Here is a 23337-nt window from a genome sequence, read left to right as displayed (position 1 = left end):
TACATGCTTCCTTTAATGTTATGAATGACTTCTGTTGATGTACTATGTGGAATAAGATAATTATAGTATTAAATTAATTCAGTTTTAACAAAGCCAAGAAAAATGGTTCTAATCTAAAGATATCTGAACCACTTATGCAAATATGAAATTGTTAAACAGCTGTCATTTTTTCTTGCACAATGTAAGGATAATTTATAAGCATCTGAACAGAGTTTCCCACATACTAACTGACTTCCTCACTGATATGTGCCAGGGATCTCCCTCCATTTAAAATGTCAAAGGAATTGAGAAACTTAAATTGATCCTAAAGGGACAGACTAATAGTGAAATTTAAAAACAAACACAGTTAGTTAATATTAATTAACTCTTCAAGCACAGGGTTTCCTTTGCAACCTTGAGCATGCTTTTCGTTTAAACACATTAAAGTATGGTGTTCACCTAAATTACCAGAACATAATGGTGTTTCAAAATTTTGGGTTGAAATATAAACTTCAAAGTAAATGTAATATTTAATAATGTTTAATCTTTCGTGCAAGGGTAAACATTTACAGGCAGTAAGAAGTCATGTATACCACCTGATTCAGTTGTATTATTAATGTGTGCATTGCACCTTATTTGATACCTTTATTGGTTTTTTAATGAACACTTTATCTTTTCTGAATTCCCAGTTTTAACATGGGTGCACTTGTATCTGAGTACTGCACATTTATGGTACATTGTGTGAGCATCAATGTTGTCTATTCCTTTCCAATAGTCTATCAAAGTAGAAGTTTTATAATGAAAAAAACAGTAGCTACTTTATCCATCCCTTTGTATGCATTCCTGACATTACTTAAAGTTGTTTGCTTCTAGAGGCTGTGCAGACAGTAATATTACACTTATGAATGTGCTCATAACTTTGTAAACTACTCAAAACAGAATCTGTGGAAAACTGGCTTTTGCCTGGATTGCTAGAGTAGAACTTACAAACATAGGCTCGAAATTTATCTCAAAACAGCGGAACAGAATCAGATTGGCCATCAATTATTTGGAGTGCTTGATTAATTTCTGTGGCTGCATTATAATTGAACACCAAGAAACTGGTGATCAAATACCACCCACCCCCTGGCAGTTCAGTGCTGAGAGTACAGCGTTGTTGGAGATTTTCTGATTTCAGATGAGATATTAAACCAGATACTGTACCTGTTTCCTCTCAAGATGTTAAAGATCCCATTGGTTTACTTTAAGTGCCAGGACTTCTCCCTGGTGTCTTAACCAATGCATATTCCTTGCTGAAAATCAGATTATTTGGTTGTTATTGCATTGATTTTTGGGGGGTGGGGGAGGTGACCTCCCTGTGTGCAAATTGGTTGTCACATTTCCCAAATGACAAGGCTGACTGCACTTCAAAACTGCTTTGCTGTCTGTTTTCACATTAGATCCGTCAGCTTGTTAAAAGCAAAGTTAAAAATCTCACAACACCAGGTTCTAGTCCAACAGGTTTATTTGGAAGTGTTTCATGTTAAAAGCAAGTCTGTTCATATTTTGATACATCAATGGTAGCTGTTCACTTTCAAATAGCAACTGCATTTGATTTGTTGCATTAAGTTCCCATCTCATCAGTTTGAATGGGATATGTGGAATAAAGAGATTTCAGACAAAATCTTTCACTTTTCCCCTCTCTTCAACAAAGAATCATTCAACTTTCTTAAAATCTTGAAATTAAAACTCCAGAATTGTGTCTACCTTCTTTGAAAGCTGACATTTTATCGACCATGATTATCGAAGGCATTGGCAGGATATCTTGCAATGCACAGTTATACTTTAGCAAGTTAGTTGTGCACAAGTACACATAGCTTTACATGTGTTATCATCCTTATCTCAAAAAAAAGTTGAGCTCATTGGTCCTGTCAAGCATTTGAATAAATAAGCAAGTAAACTCTGGTTGCAAGATTGATAGTGAAGTAGTGACTTAATCAAAAGCTTGCAACATACCTTGCAATGTTTGCAAAACCTTGTCAAAAACTCATCATTGAACTTATTCCATTATTTTTGGTCTGTATTTTCAACTGAAGAAATTAGTTTATCTCTTCGGAGCAAGATGTTTGGTGCCTAATTGGAATTTTATTTTGCTATTCTGAGCAAGAATGTCACAGCCAACTTCCTTGCTGCTGTAGCTGATTGTTATCATAATCAGTAAATGTGAATCCCAAATCCAGGTAGAAAAATTGAGTCCAATTTTGGTTTTGTCTAGCTCTGTTTCTTTCTATATATGGAGATTGTAAAAGACTTTTATTGGGCAAACCTGATGTTAACAGAACCTGTTTGGAGATGAAGCATATATTAAAGGATGTATGCACTTAGGCCATAAAAAGTTAAAAGTTGAGAAGTGCTGGAAGCTATGTGAAAATCTATTGGAGTCCAAGGTAATAGTCCAATCCAAAAGTGGAGACTGAAGAGCCAGAGCTGCTAAATAAGTTGCTTTGATATGTAAAAGATCTGACAGCAGAAGATCTGCATGTGTTAATTATCTTGACATCAGAAAGGTTGTGGTTCCAGCTGGTCTCTCACAGGGGATGGTGATGATATTGCAATTAGCTCTGCCTCCTACCATAGGATCTTACTAAATGTGTTCATGATGTTGCAATGTTGCTTTATGTTGAAGTCCGTACTGGAAGACTGACCAAAACTCTGTACATGCTACATACCAACCCAAGTGATATGCACGACTGAATTGTCATTGAAAAGCCATGTTTGCACTTTTTAAAACAAATTTGAATGTTATATTCTAAACTTGTGCATTTTATAGACTAGTGACGAAGCCAAAGAATCTTCAACGTACTGTGCATAGATCTGCTTTCTCGCCCATGTGAAGCCTTTTTCAGCGTATAATCTGTGATCTGTTGGAGAAGTAATTCTGCCTGTGATTGTAGCATGGTGTAGGTTTTTAAACTTGGTACTTGACTTTCACCAGTAACTTCCTTCCTGTTACACTCATCTCAAATTAATATTCTGTTGCTCTCACTCTATTTCCCTAATCTACTCTCTAGATCTTGAGTCTCTTATTAGATTTCTCTTAATTGCAGTGGAAATGTGTTCTACTTTGTTTACCCTGCCTTTTGAATATACCATTTCACAAAGAACAATTTAAATTTAAGGAGCAGATTGCACCATTGAATTTTTCCTATGAGTTTTGACTTGAATGTTATTTCGCTTGAGATTTTTTGTTGCCTTGATACTGAATCAGGAAAATTTGAGTCAATCTAGCCCTGCTCAGAATTGGTGGGTGTCTGTGTCCACATCTGTTCCTGGGTTAGAAAAGGGAGGTTGGGGAGTACGACAGCTCATTCTGGAAAATACCCAGTGAAAGGAGATGGCTCCGTAATGAACCCCTTCATTTTTTTTTTGCATGAGATATTTGTTATGGAAGCTGCAAATATTCAGGATGGTCACTTGAACCTCGAATGAAAAAGTCACTAAAACCTGAGAGTTCATCACCTTACACAAAGAGAAACAGAAATAGGGTGAAATTAAAAACTGAAATATACTTGAGACAGAAGAACTCTGATATCAATCTTGTGCATGTATGTTATATACATTCACCAGCCATTTACTTTATAGTTTCCAATCCTAAGGAAAATTCATTAGATATGGCATATTTATGTGACTGTCACGAGTCCAGTTAAAATACATTAGTGCATCTACTGAATATAAATTCTATTACAATGGTGCAATGCAGGTATTCAATCTTTTGTGAAAAAAGCCTCCCACTTAACATCTGAACCTTTCACTGTGAACAACTCTGTAACTACCAGCTCTATGCCAGCAACATAGTTGGCACAATTCTTTGCTTTACATTCCCACCCTGCCACTGTCATGCCCCAAGAAACAAATCTGTTCAATATATTGAGGTTATTTAAATTAGTTTCCCTGTCTCTTTCTTCATAACCCAGAAATATTTTTCAAGTATACAATAATTTTTTTAAAAATTTTGCAAATTACTATTAAACTTGTGCCCTGGAAGTATTCCAAATTGTGCAACAACCCAGTACCTAAAAAGAAATCTCATTTCCCCTTATTTTACCAGTTGTGTTAAATAAATGTCTGGTTATTGATTCTCCTGTCAAAAGTAACAATTTCTCCTTGGCTCATGCTGACCAGATTAATCTAGTCCCAAGTTGCCAGCACTTGGCCCATATCCCTTTAATCCTCCTATTCATATACCCATCCAGATGCCTTTTAAATGTTGTAATTGTACCAGCCTTCTCCATTTCCTCTGGCTGCTCATCACATACATGTGCCACCCTTTACATGAAAATGTTGCCCCTTCAGTCACTTTTAAATCTTCCCCTCTCACCCTAAACCTATAGCCTCTAGTTCTGGACTCGTCCAACCCAGGGATAAGACTTTTTCTATTTACCCTATCCATGCTTCTCATGACCTTATAAGCCTCTATAAGGTCACCCCTCAGGCTTCAACGCTCCAGGGAAAATGGCCCCAGCCTATGTGTCACCCTATAGCACAAACTCTTCAACCCTGGCAACATCTTCTCTGAACCTTTTAAAGTTTCACGCATCCTTCTTATATTTAGTTCTCCTTCTCACCCATCATTTGAACGCACCTATTTAATAAGTATGTAAGTTAGCTCGCTCAGCTTGAAGGTTTGTTTTCAGACGTTTCATCACCATACTAAGTAATGTCATCAGTGAGAGTCTCCAGTGAAGTACTGGTGGTGTATCTCACCTCTCTATTTATAGGTCTTGGTTTCTTAAGGTGGGTTATGTTATTTCTGTTTTATTTTTCAAAGCAAGGTAGATAGGATGAAAGTCGATGGGTTTAGTGATGGTGTTTTGATTAGAATGCCATGCCTCTAAGAATTCTCATGTGTGTCTTTGTTTTGCCTGTCCTAGAATGTGTTGTCCCAGTCAAAGTGGTGTCCTCCTTTGTAAGACTGCCAAAAGACACAGCCCACTATCACTAGTTTCCATACATACAGAACAAGAAAGCCACCACTTTGTGTTGTCCCAGTCACACATCCTAGGACAGGTGAAACAAAGACACACAGGAGAATTGTTAGAGGTATGGCATTCTAACCAGAGCTCCATCACTAAACACATCAATCTAGATCCTATGTACCTTCCCTTTTTAAAAAAAAAACAAATGACATCACCCACCTTAAGAAACCAAGAACTATAAAGAGAGAGTTGGGACATACCATCAGCACTTCACTGGAGACTCTCACTGAAGATGTTTCCTAGTATGGTGACAAAACGTCTGAAAACAAACCTCCAAGCTCACAAGCTAACTTACATACTTATCATCAACCTGAGCTACAAATCTTCTCAAAAATCATTAACACCTATTTAATCTCACCATTGCCTTTCCTGTCCTAAGAAAAGCTACTGGAATGTGACTTCAGAAACAGAAAGCAGCACATTTTGTCAAATAACTTGCCAAAAAACCTGATGAGAAGTGGGCACCTGCTTTTCCAATGTTGTACTGCCAACTGTAGTGTGTGTTTCTCAGGCCCTTATTCTGTATTTTCTGGTACTGCAGGTAAAGGAAACAATGGATTCCAGTGCAGATGCTCAACATGGTGACACTCCAATTTCAGAAACTGAAACCCACCAGCTAGCAGTTCCGACACAAGCACAGCTTGCAACTATTGCACAGGTATTTCTCAATGTCCGTAACAAATGACACAAATTGAGACCACAGATAACGCCATTATTCCTAGTTTCAGTTTATTAGTTCTTGAGATTTCCCAAACATGCCTTAGAGCGATGAGCTAACTGGTACATTGCATATGGAACTCTGCTTTCCCTTAATGAGTTTCAAAGTCCTCTCTGAGAAAGTTTGTTAATCACTGCCAGAGTGATAGTGCCACCTTTTGTCACATTTTCAGTATCTGCGTCTATGGAGAGGAAAATCAAAATAAGTTCCTGTGTCTTGCAGATCCAGTAACAGGCTCAGTAATAGAATTGCCATTGTTCAGTCAGAATGCTATGCATTCAGATACTAAGTGTTGTGGTGTCAGAAGTTGGTTATTTGGATGAGATGTTAAACAAAGATGAACATCCTTCTCGGGTGTGAATTGTTTGACAAGAGTTTGGATGGTTTTTGCTACTGTCCCGGTCAATATTAATTTCTCAATAAATATCACTAAAAGACATGATGTGGTTGTTGTCTTGTTGCTGTTTATAGGTACAAATTGCCTGCATTTTTATGCATTAGTGAATGCACTTTATTGGCAATTAACCACTTTTATCTCTGGTCCATGAGTTTGTTTTGAGTAAGCATAAGACATTTTTGCAGTGCAGTTTATGGAAAAGGCTATATTTGTGTCCAGCTGAATGATTGACCCAACATGTCCAGAGAGTATGTTATTTGAAGCACCATAGTTTACTGATATCCAATGTACATCTTACCAGTAAAAAACTTATTTTATATCTGATCCCAATTTATTTGAAGACGGACCATTTGGGTCGAAGTTTGGAGTCTTTTGTATTCCAAGATGGTTCCTTTTAAGTGAAACACCCTAATAAAACTGATTCCATGTTCTTTCAAAAGCAATTTTTTATCAAGTCAATTTTCCATGCAAAGAAAGAGGTTATTGATTTTTATCACCCTAGCCCCTAAATCAATTCAAACCTTCATGGCCAACGTCATCACTGCCATGTATTTCTCAGTCCATCAGAAGACAAATTATGCATACTTGTCATGATAGTTAAAAGCCAACCTGTTTATATTGCTCCATTTTCTACAATAACTTGATTGTGAAAAGTTAAAGGATCAACAATTTCCAACACATTACGGAAGTACTTACTAGCTATAAAGTGCATTTTGCACATCCTGAGATTGTGAAAGATATCTCAGAAATTCAAGATTTCGTTTTGAGTGAACAATAAGCATTACAAGTAAGAACATCATCTTCACTGTCAAATATCTCATTATCACGTACAATCTAGTCTCATTTGCCAGAGATGCTGTCCATGGAGCCATACCAAAGTGTAAGTCATTGACCTCGGACGATAAGGAAAAGATGTTCGAGATCAAAATTGTTATCACCAATCTGGTGTTAATTACTCCATGATCCTCACTGTTGAATTGCAGTCTCGAGCACCGTGCTCAAGGTGCTTGAGACCTTCTGTCTCTTAAAGCAAAGATGTAACTTGTACATCTGGAGCTATGCAGTTTTTAGTGGTGGCATTGGGCCATTCTCTATTATTTTTTTCAAAATATAGTTACACTTTTGAATGCTTCATTGCCATCATGTGCCCTCATGAAATTTTCAAGCTATGTGTCATGGAGCAATGCTTCAAAATGGAGTATCATTCTACTGTATAGATAAGCCTAGCAATGAAAGGGCAAGATTTTGTCTGTTCAGAACATGAGATACATTATCATTCGTCATCCTCTTCCAATTACACTCTTCCATTGCCCATGTCAATCAGATTGTACAAGCAAGAGAGGTACAATCAGATCTCTAGCATCCCCAGTCTGGTGTTGGTGACAGTACAATTGATGACAAACAATCGCTGCCCTCAATCCAAGGTTATACTCAATGGTGCCATTCCTATATCTTGGGTCAACATCATCCATGGACATAGGACCAACTTTCATGTGTATGCTGATGGCATCCAGCTCCTCTTTATTTATTCCTCATTCTCTTCAGTGTTCTATTTTTTTTCTTCTCTGAATTAATTGACAGTTGCTTTTCCCTGCATTACACCAGTGATTACTCTAAAGGCAGATCATTGGCTGTGAAAGCACTTCAGGATATCCTGAGGTTAAGAAGCTCAGGATATAAAATATTTTTCTTTAATAATTAGTCAAAATTGTGTAAAGAAGCTATACACCAACTCTTATTTGTTTTCCTTTTATTCTTCTACACTGATATTAAATTGTTTCTTTGTTTATAATACCTCATTAGTTCAAATCTAAAAGGCATTTTTGATCCAAATGTTTACTGATATCCTCAAGATCTTGAATCTAAATTTGTGTCTCAGTGGTGTGAAGTCTTGCTGTACCAGACGACCTGTTGCTAGTCTCAATAAATTCTGTGTTACCACATATATTCCCATTTTCATTATGCACTTCTTGTGCGTCTCTGGCCCCTCTTTTAATACAGGAGCAAATAATTTTTTGAAATCAGATTGCCTTTTGTAAATGGAGATTTTATTTTTGAAATCCCCACTTCTCCCTCCTCAGAACAAACTCTACTCAAAAGAACTCATCTCTGCCTCCTTTTTTCCCTGTCTTTCTGTCTCCTCTTTTCCCTGTCTTTCTGTCTCCTCTCTTTTTCCTTGTCCTTGAATGTGTTGTCACCTTCTAGATTTGTGCCACTTAGTGCTAGAATCTCTTTTTGGATGAGTTACTACGCTCACAAGTTTGGGCTAAATGCTTTTGGAAGAAGTTACTTCTGGTTCAAAGTGGTCTGAATAAATGTTTTTGACTATTATATTATTGCCCCATGTTACTTCTGCAGTCTTTGACATAGGTAACCAAACTGTCTGCCACCAATCTGGCTCTGTCATTGCCCTGTTTTGTATTACTGCTCTAACTTGTTTCAATTCTAAGTTGTAGCCAGCTTGTGTATCTCAAAGGCATCTATTTCCCAACTCTCAGCATCACATCTGAGTTCCCCATCAAACAATCATGGTCCTGTCCTTTCCCATAACCAGATAATGCCCCTTGGTGATCATTTTTAATTGACAATTTCAACATCAAATCTTGGAATCCCTCCAGTATAGAAGCAGGCCATTCTCCCAATCGAGTCCACACTGACCCTCTGAAGAGCAACCCACCCAGACCCACCATACCCTAGCCCTGTAACCCTGCATTTCCCATGGATAACCCACCTAGCCTGCACATCCCTGGACAATATGGGTAGTTTAGCATGGCCAATTCACTTGACCTGCACATCTTTGGACTGTGGGAGGAAAGTGGAGCACTCTGAAGAAACTCTAGCAGAAATGAGAATGTGCAAACTCCACACACACAGTTGCCTGAGGGTGGAATTGAACCTGGCTCCCTGGCGCTGTGAGGCAGCAGTGCTCGCCACTGTGCCACCCCATGTGCAGCCCATACTACACCACTGTTTTTATTGACCCTCCTTTTGTCTGAGCTGTCAGGTACCTGTCTAACATCCAGTCTTGGAAGATAGACAAATTCCTCCAGCCACACATTTAAAGGATTGAAGCCATGCTCATTGGCCCTCCTACAAGCAGTCTACCTTCACCACTGACTCCCTTTCCCTTCCTGTTACTACCTTGCTCTGAGCGATGTTATGTGCATATTTGATGCCCTGAGACCATGCGACAACATGGCTAATCCTGATAATCCTCAAGACCATTTTGCCTGTTTTTTTCTCCATTACCCTTGATTCCTCTACTGATTAAAATTCTTTCTATCTCAGCCTTGAAGATATTTAACAACCCAGAGGTCTGTGTAATCACCACACTCTGAGAAGAAAATTCTTCCTCATTCCTGCTCTAAATGCACACCCTCTTATTGTGAGATTATGCTTCTAGTGCTCGACTATTGTGCAAGGAAAGCCAACCTTTCCTCATTTATCCCTTCAAATCCTCTAATGATCTTGTGTGTTTCAGTAACGTTGTCTCATCTAAATTTCAGTGCATACAATTCCAAACCAATCGACCTATTCTTATAAGAAGATCCCTCCATACATGAGAATAGCCGAGCATACTTTCTCTGAGTAGCATACTGCCCTGAATCCCATTATAATTTTCCTTTTGGTAAGGTGTCCAATACAGTTGTTCACAGTATTCCAATTGTGGTCTCACTAGTGTCCTCAATAGTTTTAGCTAGACCTCCCTATTTTCTCAAACTGTTCCCCTTGAAATAAAGGCTGACATTTCATTTGCCTTTCCAATTACCTGCTGAACTTGTATGTTGGAATTTTATGATTTATGTATGAGGCTTCTCAGATGCCACTGCTGTATACTTTCTCCAGTCTTTCTCCATTTATATAATATTCAGCTCCTGTTATTCCTGCCAAAGTGCATAACTTCATATTCACTATATATTTCATCTGCCAAGTTTTTGCCCACTTGATTATCCACACTACTCGTTTTCCTACCTGTTTTTGTCATCTGCAAAGTTGACTACAGTATACAAGTCATTATGTCTGCACCCAGCACCAGTCCCTGTGGCACTCTAATTTACAACTTGCCATCCTGAAAATGCTCCCAACTTTATTTTGTACTAGTTTGCCAAACCTCTATCCATTCTTATTATACTGCCTCCAGTGCAATGGGCTTTCTTAATATTGAGTAGCCAAATGTGTGGTATCCTACCAAATACCTTCTGTATTCTTTCCACAGCTACCCTTTTGTCTACCCTCTTTGTTACCACCTCAAAGAATTCCAATACACTGGGAATTTTGGAGGCATGATTTCTGTTTCACGAAGCCACGCTGACTCTGCTTTGTAATTGTCATACTGCATGGAAACAGACTCTTTTGGTCCAACATATCTGTGCCAATCAGACTTTGCAAACTGACCTAGTCCCATTTGCCAGCATTTGGTCCATTATCTCTCTAAACTATTCCTATTAACATATCCATCCAGATATCTTTTTAAATGTTGTAATTGTACTCTCCTCCACCACTTCGTTTGGCAGCTCGCTCCATACACACACCACTCTGCATAAAAATGTTATCCTTCCAGTTCTTTTTAAATCTATTTTCTCTCATCTTAAACCTCTATCCTTTAGCGTTGGACATGACTATTTATTTCCCCAACTTCCCTAGCTTCAATGTCCTCTACAGTTAATACTGATGTAAAATTTTCATTTAGTATCTCATTTATCTCCTGTGGTTCCACACACAGACAGCCATATTGATCTTTATGGGGCCCTATTCTCTCCCTAGTTACACTTTTGCCCAAAATATGTTATAGAATCCCTTTGGATTCTCTGTAACTCTATTTACCAAAGCTATCTCATGTCCCCTTTTTACCCTCCTGATTTTCCTCTGAATTATATTCCTCCTGCCCTTATACTACTCTAGGAATTCATTCGATTGCAACTGTCTATACCTGTCATTTGCCTCCTTTTTCTTAACCAGAGCCTCAATTTCACTAGTTATCCAGCATTCCCTACACCTACCAGCCTTGCCCTTCACACTAACAGGGACATACTGTCTCTGAACACTGATTATCTCATTGTTAAAGACCTCTCCCTTCGCAAACGTCCCTTTATCTGCAAAGAATCTTCCCCCAATCAACTTTTGAAAGTTCCTGTCTAATACCATCAAAATTGGCCTTCCTCCAATTTAAACTTTAGATCAGGTCTATTCTTTTTCCATAACTGTTTTAAAACTATAGAATTATGATCACTTGCCTCAAAATATCCTCCCATTGACACCTCAGTCACTTGCCCTGTCTTATTTCCCAACAGAGAGACAAGTTTTACTCCTCCTCTGGTGGTTACATCCAAATATTCAATAAGAATGTTTGTGTTTTTTTTATAAGTAACAAATTCCTCCCCATCCAAGCCCTTAACACTATGACAGTCCTGGTCCATGATTTGAAAGGTAAAATCCCCCACCATTAAAGTCATATTGTGCATTTCTAAATACACTGCTTTTACAAAGCATATGTCAAAGTATGCGAATAATATTTTCCAAACGTTGGATGTTAAACTAACTGGCCTGTATTTACTTGTTTTTGTCTCCTACCTTTTTTAAGTAAATGTGTTACAAGGGCAGTTTTTCAATCTTCTGTGACTTTCCCAAAATCTAAAGATTCTTGGAAGATTTCTGCCACAGCAACACACTGCCTCTGTGTAGCTACTTCCTTTAATATCCTAGGATGCACCTCATTAGCTCCAGTTTGATCCTGAGCTGTTATTTATCTACTCTATTCCCCTCTGTGCATTCCTAAGCTTATTCACCAAACCCATATTCATGCCATTGTCCCATCCAAATTCAACTATTCAAGTGTATTCTTGATCAGCCTCCCAATCTGTTTTCATTATTCATCTTGTCATAAACTCACCACAGCCTTTCTAATATTTATTTTTGAATAATAGCTTGAATTTGTACTGTGCATCATTGGATTGAAACAATTGACACTGAACCCAGGAAGGGCAATTTAATGGATTAATATAAATCAGTATAGTTCAGTGACCATAGGAGCACCTCCTAGAAGAGTGTTTATGTACATGACCTCAAAATTTCATTAAAATTAAATGAAATTTGTATTCAGCATGTTTTTTTCCCCATTTAGATTAGATCACTTACAGTGTGGAAACAGGCCCTTCGGCCCAACAAGTCCACACCGACCCGCCGAAGCGAAACCCACCCATACCCCTACATTTACCCCCTACCTAACACTATGGACAATTTAGCATGGCCAATTCACCTGACCTGCACATTTTTGGACTGTGGGAGGAAACCGGAGCACCCGGAGGAAACCCACGCAGACACGGGGAGAACGTGCAAACTCCACACAGTCAGTCGCCTGAGGCGGGAATTGAACCCGGGTCTCTGGCGCTGTGAGGCAGCAGTGCTAACCACTGTGCCACCGTGCCGCCCACCAAGTTCAATTTAAAGTATCTAATATTTGAATGGAACACTCTAAATTAAGTTATTCTTTTTAATGTGGACTAATTGCAGTAATCATGTTTTTGTATTTGATGTTCCTAGGTAACCATGCCTGGGATCCAATCAACAACAAGTCCAGCAGTAACTTTAGTGCAGTTGCCGAATGGGCAGACTGTTCAAGTCCAAGGAGTTATCCAAGCAGCTCAGTCCTCAGTCATACAGTCCCCTCAAGTTCAGACTGTTCAGGTAAGCCCCACATCATGTTACAAAGTGTATGTTATCTTGATCCAAATTTTAAATGCATGTATGAAGCATGACAAAATTAGTTTGAAGTGTAGCTTATATTGTCTAAACATGAGGCTTTTGTTAAAACCTGGATACAAATGTGGTCCACAGGTGAGTGAACAAACTTTGTTTTTTCAGTGTTTGTTTTGCACTATTTGAATTTTTCTAGTTATGGTGCAATTCAAAATTTATTTTGGTTTTTACCATAAGCAAGTTCAATAGATTTTGCCTTGTTCTGAATTTGTCCAATAAATTCCTTGACTATAAGCTCATCTGTATTCTCAAATTATTGTTTAACAGATACACTTTTTATTTTGGAGTGGCGTTCATTAATCAAAATTGTTCACGAGCATGGAATTTTGGCATTCAAGTATTTGATCTTTAATCCTGAATGCATTGTTCAAAATAATCTTGTTTTGCTCAAGCACTCCTCTTGAAATTTCTCAAGGGCAGATTGTTTATTTTGATGGGCTACTATTTCAATTTCACTAACTCCTTTATTAGTTGATGTTGTTACTCAATACCATTGCCTTCTCTGTTTGTGTTGATGTATGGAGAACTTGAACTCTCTCAGAAGTAGGTTGAGAGAATTATTCAAAATCCTCAATTATCAATTTCTCCAATAAACTTTAAGCCAAAACAGAAGGAAAGTACTACTGAGATGCGATAATCACTAATCCAAATCTTTTTTAAATAAAACTGTACAATGTTAAATTATGCAATTTACTTAGTGTTCAAGATAAGTATCAAATGCATTTTCCTCCCATTATTAGCCCCTGAACTCTAGCTTTAGCTGGACACTCCACATTGATTTGCAAGGAATCTATTGCTGCAATTTTCCTGTTCCCATTCAGATGAGTAAGACTGCTTCTCCAATCACATGTTCTCTCTCATTTTTTGCTGCTGATAAATCACAATTGGCAGCAAGTTTGAGAGAGAACTGGTTTGTGAGTAAATGGAAATGGCTTGTTCTTATGCCTACACAATAGAAAGGAAAGAAAAGTGTCTTCTAAGTATTTGCCCTAGTGACTGGATTTTCCCAGAGATATCAAGAGAAGAGTCTCCCTGCCTCAATGTATTTTGGGGCTACTTGAATGATTGGTCCTTGACCATTGTACCAAGACAAACAAAGGAAACTGTTCTAACTACTGTTCTAACAGGAGCATCGAAAACTCAGAGAAGGCTAAGCTAGATGTCTGTGAAATTAGATAGCATACTGGAAATTATGATTTCCCACAATCCTAACAAAGTAATTCATGATGCCTTTCAAATATATCAAACGGGGAGACGTTTCATTTTCAATGATGGCTTCACCATAAAATCTTTTCACGTTTTGTTGTGAAAAATAACTATCTCAGCCAATAAGCTGACTCCCAACAAAGGTTTCGTATATTTTAAATTTATTGGTCCGTGTAATACTTTTAACAAGCTGCTGGTGGAGATTTGTATCGGCAGACTTAACTTCGAGATATTGGTACAGTGAATCAAGGTTATGTTCTGTGCTCGTAAACAATCCTGTCTCTTAGAACAGAGGACTTAACTGTGCATGTGTTTTACAATAATTATAGTTTGCTTAATACTTTAGGATTTTTATAGCGACAGTGGAACTAGATAGTGAGCACAACTTAGATGCAGTTTACAATACACTGGTGGTCAGTACAGAAACTGACTCTTCTGTTTATTTGGGCCATGTTGTTTATGCTCTGAGTCTTTCACCTTATTTCAACTAATCCTAAAAACATTCTTGTGTTGTTCACCCTCGTGTTTATCTAGCTTCCCCTTAAATGCAGCTATGCTATGTTCCCCAACTACTACTTGGGTGAACACATCCTATGGTCCATTTGGAAGAACTCCATGGTCCAGATGTTCATTATTTCGCTCGCCTTGGTGTGCGCAATGGCAGATTGATGAGTAAGCGTGGGTGGAGAGGAGGAGATGGTTAGCAGAGTAAGCTTGGATTACATAAACATTTGGAATTAATTACTGGCATAAACAAAGCAGAAGAAAAGAACTGGTAAAGCTAAAACAGTGTTGGTTGAACAGTAGGTGACTCACTTCCCTTGCAGCATGTATTCCCTAGTGTGATTTGTCTGCCTTATTTTAACTGTCTTGAAATTACTTTTCGACAATCTATAATCTGTTGAGATTCTTTAATTTTAATTACACTGGTTTGACATTTTGTTTTTTCCTTTCTATCCTGATGTAATTCTCAACTTTCTTCATTCCTTTAGCTTCCATATTACAATGCAAGTCTCATAAACCCAGTTAAATTATAATTTCTGACTAACTAGTTTTTATTAGCAGAGGTAGGGTATAATCAAAACTCCAGGTGAATTCATTGAGCGGAATGAAGGGAATTTCATAGAAATCTATAACATTCTAAGAGGATTAGACTGGGTAAACACAGGAAGGATGTTTCCAATGCCATCAGGAGTCCAGAGCCGGGATCACAATTTAAGATTGCCAGATAGGTCATTTAGGGCTGAAATGGAGAGAAATATTTTATGGAGAGTGGTGAGCCTGTAGAAGTCTCTGCCACAGAAAGTAGTTGAGGCCAAAAAATTGAATGTGTTTCGGGAAGGAGTTTGATATAGTTCTTGGGGCTAAAGGGATCAAAGAGCATAGGGAGGAAATCTGCTATGATCGTGTTGAATGGCAGTGCAACCTTCAAGGCAAAATTGAGGCCACCTATTTTCTATATTTCTGTGGGGAAATTGTAGTTAGTATGTATTGGGGAAAGGGATCTTGAGGTTTAGTAGGGGAGCTCCATATCCGTAAGTCAGTAGTAAAATATTGAAAGGGACAAGATGGTGATTATGACAGGATGCCTTTGATGGAGTTCAGTATGAATTATGACTTGAGGTCAAAAAGGAATACATTTCAGAATTAAGCCAGGAGGCAAAGGCAGCGATGGTTCAAAGAAGGAAATCATAACCTTAATGGTGGACCACATGTGCTTTGAAGCTTAGTTCAGTGTCCTGCAGAACAATGAAGTTGCACACTATCTGCCATTGAATTGAAATGTAAGTATTAAAGAAAACAATTGTAGTGTGAATATCTTATGACCCACTGTCTCATGTAAAAGATTTGTATCACACAAATTCAGCACACAGGAGGTGAATATTGGCCCAATATGTCCCATTTGAGAAAACTATCCTGCCTTATCCAATTTTCCAGCTATTTGTTCAAGGTTTTGTAGCTTATAGTATTGATGCATATGCTAGTGTTAAATGTAATAAGTATTTCTGTCTTAACCACCCACTCAGGGAGTTAGCTCTACATAGGCAACAGTCTGAGTCAAATAGTTCTCAACTTGCCTCCTAAATCTTTTACCACTTCACTTTTTAAATCATTGAATTTTGATAATTAATCTTTGTGCCATGGGAAACAGTTACTTCCTACCTATTCGTTCAGAACTCCTCATAATTTTATACAGTTCAATAAATTTCCCTCCGTCTCATCTTTTCAAAAGAAAACTGTCCCAAACTATCCAATCACTTCTCGCAGCTAAATTTATCCATTCCTGACAGCAAAGTAATCGATCTCCTCTGTATCCTCTCATGTGATCACTTCTTTCCTGTGATCAGACTATAAACTATAGACAAGATGTGACCTAACTAGTATCTAGTATAGTTGTAGCATATCCTTTCTGATAAACTGGTGGGGTGTTGTCACATATTGTAAACAAATTAGAATTGCACACTCTTATGTAAGATCCAAGGTATTAGCCTTTTTCTGTTATACTAGTGATTTCCAGCAGCTGATTTCATTCTCCTAACAGCTGTGTGAGGCATCAAATAGTTTATCTTGATGCAACTAAAATTTCCCCTTTCCATCCAGAGTGGTGTTGGGTGGAGGATTCATTAATTTCAAACTTGTGGGTTGGCAGATGAATGTGAGAAAGGATTGAAAGAAAAATGCACCAGTGTGGTCCACGACAACATTCTCCCGAATTTTCTTACTAACTGCGTGGGCCTCTAGGGAACATTGACCACATCCATAGCAAATGTTGGCTGCTTGAGGAGCTTTGTCTGAGTTGATGAGCAGGAATCCGAGTTGTGGACACTGCAGCACGTCAGTGAGGGATAAAAGTACCTTTCGTTTCAGTGGGCAGTCAAATCTCATTTCATTTAATTGCATCAGTTTGATCCACAGTCAGAGACAGGGTGGTGTGACTGTGAATGAGGCACATAGAGGGATCTGAAGCTTTAGCTTTGGATGAGCCTCAGCCCATTTCCTCCTCGAAGTACCAGGTTCTTGCTCTCATTTTAGGTGAGCACAGACTGGTTTACTCATTCTCAATGCAACCACAGCGCTGTGGACAAAGAAAAGAGTAATGTAGTTGTGATAGGGAATAGCATAGGAGAATAAATAGAGTTTCCTGCCCCAAAGATAAGATCCCAAGACTATTTCCTGTGGTGCCAAGGTTCAGGTGATCTTGTCTGGAGCAGAGCTTGAAGTGGGATGGAAAGGATCCTGTTGTCCATGTAGGTACAAACAACTTGGGAAAGATTAGAAAACAAGCTCTGCTGAAGGATTGAGAGCAGTTTGGGGCTAAATTTAAAAAAAACAGCTACAAAGGCAGCAATCTCTGGAATACCACCTGAAGCATAGGCAAATTAGTGTAATGTTAGTAATATTAGAGAGATGAATGCATGGCTGCAAGATTGGTGAGGGGAAAATGGGTTGAAATTGACGGACACTGGCTAGAAGAGAGAGCTGTACTCTTGAGATGACCTTCATCAGTGTCATGGTGATTCATGTATCTAGGGTTTGTAAATAGGAATTTAAACTAATTCATTTATGGGTGGAGTTTTCAATTGGATAGAGTATTATTTTACAAAATCAAAAGCTATGAGAATAGAAGCACGGGGTAGTGTAGAGATGATTGATGATTATAGTGTGACATGAAGGAGTAGAAAATGTGTTCAGAAGAGTGTAGCAGAAATTAGAGCCAGAGTCCGTAATGTTTTTTAGGGAAGAAAACTGCCAATTGCACCTGTATGGCCTGCATGTGACTCCAGATCCATAGACATGTGATTGACTCTTAACTGATCTCTCTGCAACTAGGGATGGTCAATAAATAGCCAGTGCTGCCCTCATCCCATGATTGAATAAAGAGGAAAAAAGTCATCATGGTAAATAGTCAAAGCACAAGCCTCTTTCTGAATGCATGCGACATTTGTATAAAAAGGTGCATGAATTGACAGCAAAAGTGGAAATAAATGACTATGGCTTGATAGACTATTGTGGTGATGTGTTGCAGGGTGACTGGGAACTCAAGGGTATTTAATGTTCCAGAAGACAAAAGGGAGGTGGGCTAATTTTATTAATAAAAATAAAATATGTGTGCTGGTGAGTACTTTAATGTATGTGTAATAAGTTTGGGTGAGAGTAAGAAATTGCAAGAGAGAGAATCCTGGGTGGGAGTCGTATATAGGTACCGAAGAGCTGAGTCTCAGAACTGAGTAATAAATGAAAACGGAAGAGTGTAAGAAAGGTTCTCGGATTGTCATGGGCAATTTTAATTACATACTGGCTGGAAAAATCAGATGTACAAGTGTAACATGGGCATTTGTCGAATGCATCAGGAATTGTTTCTTTGCACAGGATATTTTAGAACCATCAATATGTAATGAGATAATGTTAACGAGAGATCTCGTGGTTAAGATGTTCTCGGGGAATAGCGATCACACCATGGTAGAATTTCAAATTCAGTTTGAAAGAGAGCAACCAATGTTTCAAGCCAGTGTCTTCAAATTAAATAAGGGCAATTACAGAGGTATGAAGAAAGTTATCTAAAGCTGGCTAGTAAAATAGACTAGGAGGAAGGTTGGTGAATGAGCAGTGGCAAACCTATAAACATATATTTCATAATAGAGTGAAAGTGATGACTGCAGATACTGGAGATTAGAGTCGAGAGTGTGGTGCTGGAAAAGTACAGCAGGTCAGGCAGCATTCGAGGAACAGGAGAATCTGTGTTTCGGGAAAAAGCCCTTCATCAGGAATATATTTTATAATACTGCGCAAAAAGTGTTTTCTGTTAAAAGAAAGACTCAACATGAAGCATGACCCACTGTGGTTAACAGAGGTGGTCAAGGAGAATATCCAGTCAAAACCTAAAGCATACAAAGCAAAAATGAGTGTTAGGGTATAGAATTGGAATTTTTTTAAAAAACAGCATTATGTGATTATAAAGCTAATAAAGAAGGAGAAATTTATTATGAAAGTAAATTGGAAAGAATAGAAAAACAAACAGCAAGAGCATCAGTGGGAATCTAGAAAGCAAGAGAGCAACTGAAGTTGGGGATTCTTGGAGGATGCAGCTGGGAATTAATAACTGAATATGGAAGTTGCAGATTATTTAAACAATATTTTGTTTGGTCTTCACAGTGGAAGACACTAAAAATCTGGAAGATACCTGTAAAGATGCTAATGGTGGGAAAGATTTTCTAACAGTGTCAATCACGGGACAAAGTATTTGACCAACTCATGGAACGAAAGGCATACGAATCACTAGGACCTGATAGCCAGCATCCAAGGGTTTTCTGAAATTGCTCCAGATGTAGTGGAGGCATCGGTTGAAACATTCCAGAAGGGTTACAGAGATTGGACAATTGCTAATATGACATCCCTATTCTAAAAGGGAGGAAGGGAGGGAAGCAGGAAAGTATAGGCTACTTAGCCCAACATCTGTCATTGGGCAAATGCTAGAGTCCATTATTGAGGACCATGTCACAACTCGCTGGGATCGTGCACTGGAAATCAAACCCTACTTCCTGTGGTTGTTAAAGTTTACCAGATTTTCAGACCCAGATTAGCAAAAAGCGCTATGTAGTTTCATAGTTAAGAATTACTACTTATTAAATGTAATTAGACTCTTGCTACAGGTAAACAACTATATACCATTGACATAGAACTCTATTAACTGAAGGTCTTAATCTGTTGTAAGTTCCCCCTTACATACAAATAGATATTGGCAGGAGAACAAAAAAAAATGGATTACGGGTGGAAGAAAAACTGGGACAGAAGTTGGTGATCTTTTCAGAATTGCTGTTGCTATCAAAATGATCTGGTGATCAAAATGCTGCTGCTTGTTTATTTTTCAGATGCTTCCAATGGTTTGCCAGGGATGCAGGGTGGCTGGTTTGCTAATATAAGGTCTTTGCCTTACTGACCAGAAATAGACAATAGGTGCAGGAGTAGGCCATTCTGCCCTTCGAGCCTGCACCACCATTCCTGTTCCTATCTTATCTCCATAACCCTTGATTCCACAATCCTTGAGAGCTCTATCCAACTCTTTCTTAAATGAATCCAGAGACTGGGCCTCTACTGCCCTCTGGAGCAGAGCATTCCACACAGCCACCACTCTCTGGGTGAAGAAGTTTCACCTCATCTCTGTCCTAATTGGCCTGCCCCGTATTTTTAAGCTGTGTCCTCTGGTTCAGCACTCTCACCCATCAGCGGAAACATGTTTCCTGCCTCCAGAGTGTCCAATCCTTTAATAATCTTATGTCTCAATCAGATCCCCTCTCAGTCTTCTAAACTCAAGGGTATACAAGCCCAGTTGCTCCAGTCTTTGTGTAAGGTAATCCCGCCATTCCAGGAATTGACCCCGTGAACCTACGCTGCACTCCCTCAATAGCCAGAATGTCTTTCCTCAAAATCACAGCTTGCAGCAACTATTGAAGGAAAGATAGACTGGTTTTCTTCAGGAGAACAGAGAGAGAGCTACTGAGCTGCTGGTGGTCTGAAGGCTTCTCAAAATCTTATTAAAAGATGCAAACTGTTCAACTTCCTGAGAACCAGTGACATTGTTGGCGGGCAGAAATCCTTTGTCATTGGTTTGTAGACAAGTGACCAGTTAACAATCTGCTATCTGTTGTCAACCAAATCTTCATTTGTACACAGCCCTTTGGTTTCAATCTGCCTGCAAGCACTACTGTGTTTGCAATGAGTGTCATGTTACTGTACTTTTAACCTATACAGAATTTTCTTACAATTCCTGGTTTTTAAAACTGGTCTTTTCTTTAAAAAGTATTTAAAAGGAAAAATGCAGTGAGAAAGACTTAACCCAGTCAAACAGATACTATGTTTGACAACTTGGCTAGATTTCTTTGAGGATATATCAAGCAGAGTTGATAAAGGGGTCCCAGTAGAATGATTGTATTTGGATTTCTAGATGTATTTGATAAGATGCTATGTAAAAGGTTATTTCGCAGGTTGGTGCTCATGAAGTTGACAGTGGTGTATTCGCATGGTTTGAAGATGAGTTAACACGACACGTTTGGGGTTAATCAGTCTTTTTCAGTTGGGAAAGACTTGACTAGTCACTTGCACAAACATTAGCCTTTGGTCCTCAATTATTTATGTTCTGTAATAAGTGATCTGAGGCAAGGATAGTGTGTGTCTCAATTTGCTGATGGTACAAACTAGCTAAGAGGGCATGTTGAACAATCTGCAAGGGGGGGGTAAAGGTTGTATGAGTGAGCAAAAAATTGTAACATGGAATTTAACATAGGAAAGTCTGAGATCATGCACTTTGGTAAGAAGAATCAAAAGCAGACTATTTAAATAGAAAGAGACTCCAAAAAGTGCAGTGCAGTGAAGAATGATTTGGTTGTTATGCATGACAGATTAAAAATGTTAGCATGAAGGTGCAACAATAAGAAAGAAAGAAGGCAAATTAAATGCTGGCCTTTATGGCTTCGGGGTTGTAGATTAAAAGTACGGAAGTCTGTTACAGTTGGACGGTGTTGGTGAGGCTGCACTTGGAGTACTATGTAATTTTGGTCCTTCTATCTAGGAAAAGGATATGATAGTATAAAGAGTGTTCAAGAGATTCACTAATCTGTTTTTTGGATGAGGGGTTGACTCATGAAGCATGGTTAAAAAATTCAGTCTTTTATTCATTTGGGTTTAGAAAACTGAAGGATGGTCCTTTTGAAATGTACAAGATTCTGAAAGGGTTTGATAGGGTAGATGTTGAGAAAATGTTTCTACTAATGAGGAAGCCTTGAACTAGTGAGCATAGTTACAGAATAAAGGGTACTCATTAACACTGCAATACAATGGAGTTTCTTCTGGAGGATAGTGAATGTCTAGAGTTCTGTACCCCAGAGTTCTGAAAGCTAGATTACTGAAAGTACTTAGAATATGAGAAAGTTGAGGGCTCTTGATGAGTTGGCATGAAAGGCCTGTTGAGGCATGGGGCAGATCAACTTTGGCCGTGTTGAATATCAGGCCAGGCTCGAGTGACCGAATGGCCTACTTCTGCTCCTGTTTCTCATATTCTCATTGTGCTGCTGTTTAAAAGACCTTACTGAGAACAAATGTACTGCTTAATCTTCTACACTGACAGCTTCAACTGCTTGAAAAGCACTTCACTAGCTATGAAAGGTGTTGAGATTTGGAATTTATAAATCATGCTATGTAAATGCAGACATTGTTTCTTGTATGGAGCATACAATTGGTTAGGAAAATATCTGTGAACAAATTCTTAGTTATAACACCTCTTATATTAATCCAACCTTGCTCTGAAAGCTACAGTTTAGCCGATAAGCTATTATTGAGTGTTTATTTTGGGGCTATATTGTAAATTGAAAGAAAAGTGGACAGGAAGGATACTGAGTTTTGTTTTGTTTCAGATCTCTACTATACCTGAAAGTGAGGACTCCCAGGAATCTGTGGATAGCATGACTGACTCTCAGAAACGTAGAGAAATTCTATCGAGACGGCCTTCATACAGGTAACAGCTGATATGGTCTATTCAGGGATCTCTAATGTTTAAAAGTAAGCGGAATATTTAATTCTAACCGATAGCACTATGCCACAAGATTTCACTTTTTTAAAGTAAACTTGCATACGAAACAAATTAAATAATGCAAATGTGATTTAAGTTAACATCAAAGCTTAAAGAATAAAACCACAGGATTTTACCACTTGGAACTAGCAATTGTCCAATGCACAAAACATGTACAGCTTGATTCTAACACCCATAATTAACATGGTAAACATGGATAATGCAGTGTGATGGAATCCTTCACAACACACACTAAATATCTCGTGATCATGAAAGATCCCATAGATTTGTCAGCAACTCTTCCCAGACATTAATGAAATGGGGCATCAAACTTCATTTAAACTTTGTAGACTGGTTACAGCTCATGTTTGCTGATCTGGCCTTGCAGCTCCCTCTCAAGTTGCTCCTTTGTGGACTTAACTACTTTTTGTTTGTAGTCTATCATGCTCCTTTCCTGGGTCCATGCTGCTCTGGCCTCAAGTCCATTCCTGGTACTCGTTTATGAGTGGAACTCCAACTCCTCATCTGCAGTTGACTTCAACAAGCCAGACCTGCATTGGATTCCCTCAACACCCCACCCCTACTCTTCTTCCACTCTCTCCTCTCGAGAGTTCCAATCCTGCTCAGTTGCATCAAGGAAATTATGCTTGGGCACCTTTTGGCCTCACTGTTTCAGCTCAATCCCTCCTGTTCTAACCTTATC

The 23337-nt window shown here is 38.5% G+C and overlaps 1 protein-coding gene across 8 annotated transcripts in view; it reads left to right on the top strand.

The window, feature by feature from the left end:
• The window catches only part of creb1b (cAMP responsive element binding protein 1b), an 87104-nt gene that overhangs the window by 31932 nt on the left and 31835 nt on the right, over positions 1 to 23337 (top strand). For all 8 annotated transcript variants that reach the window (XM_087988879.1, XM_087988878.1, XM_043693301.2 and 5 more), the window contains 3 exons: positions 5536 to 5652; positions 12650 to 12793; positions 22480 to 22580. In XM_087988879.1, the coding sequence (XP_087845005.1) occupies positions 5548 to 5652; positions 12650 to 12793; positions 22480 to 22580 (350 nt within the window). In that variant the 5' untranslated portion in view covers positions 5536 to 5547. The remainder of the gene's footprint in view (positions 1 to 5535; positions 5653 to 12649; positions 12794 to 22479; positions 22581 to 23337) is intronic.

This window comes from Chiloscyllium plagiosum, unplaced genomic scaffold, assembly GCF_037043375.1.
Source record: "Chiloscyllium plagiosum isolate Xiang-an unplaced genomic scaffold, Cpla_swu_hap1 HiC_scaffold_7, whole genome shotgun sequence".
NCBI lineage: Eukaryota > Metazoa > Chordata > Chondrichthyes > Orectolobiformes > Hemiscylliidae > Chiloscyllium > Chiloscyllium plagiosum.
This window is presented reverse-complemented; position numbering and strand designations above follow the sequence as displayed.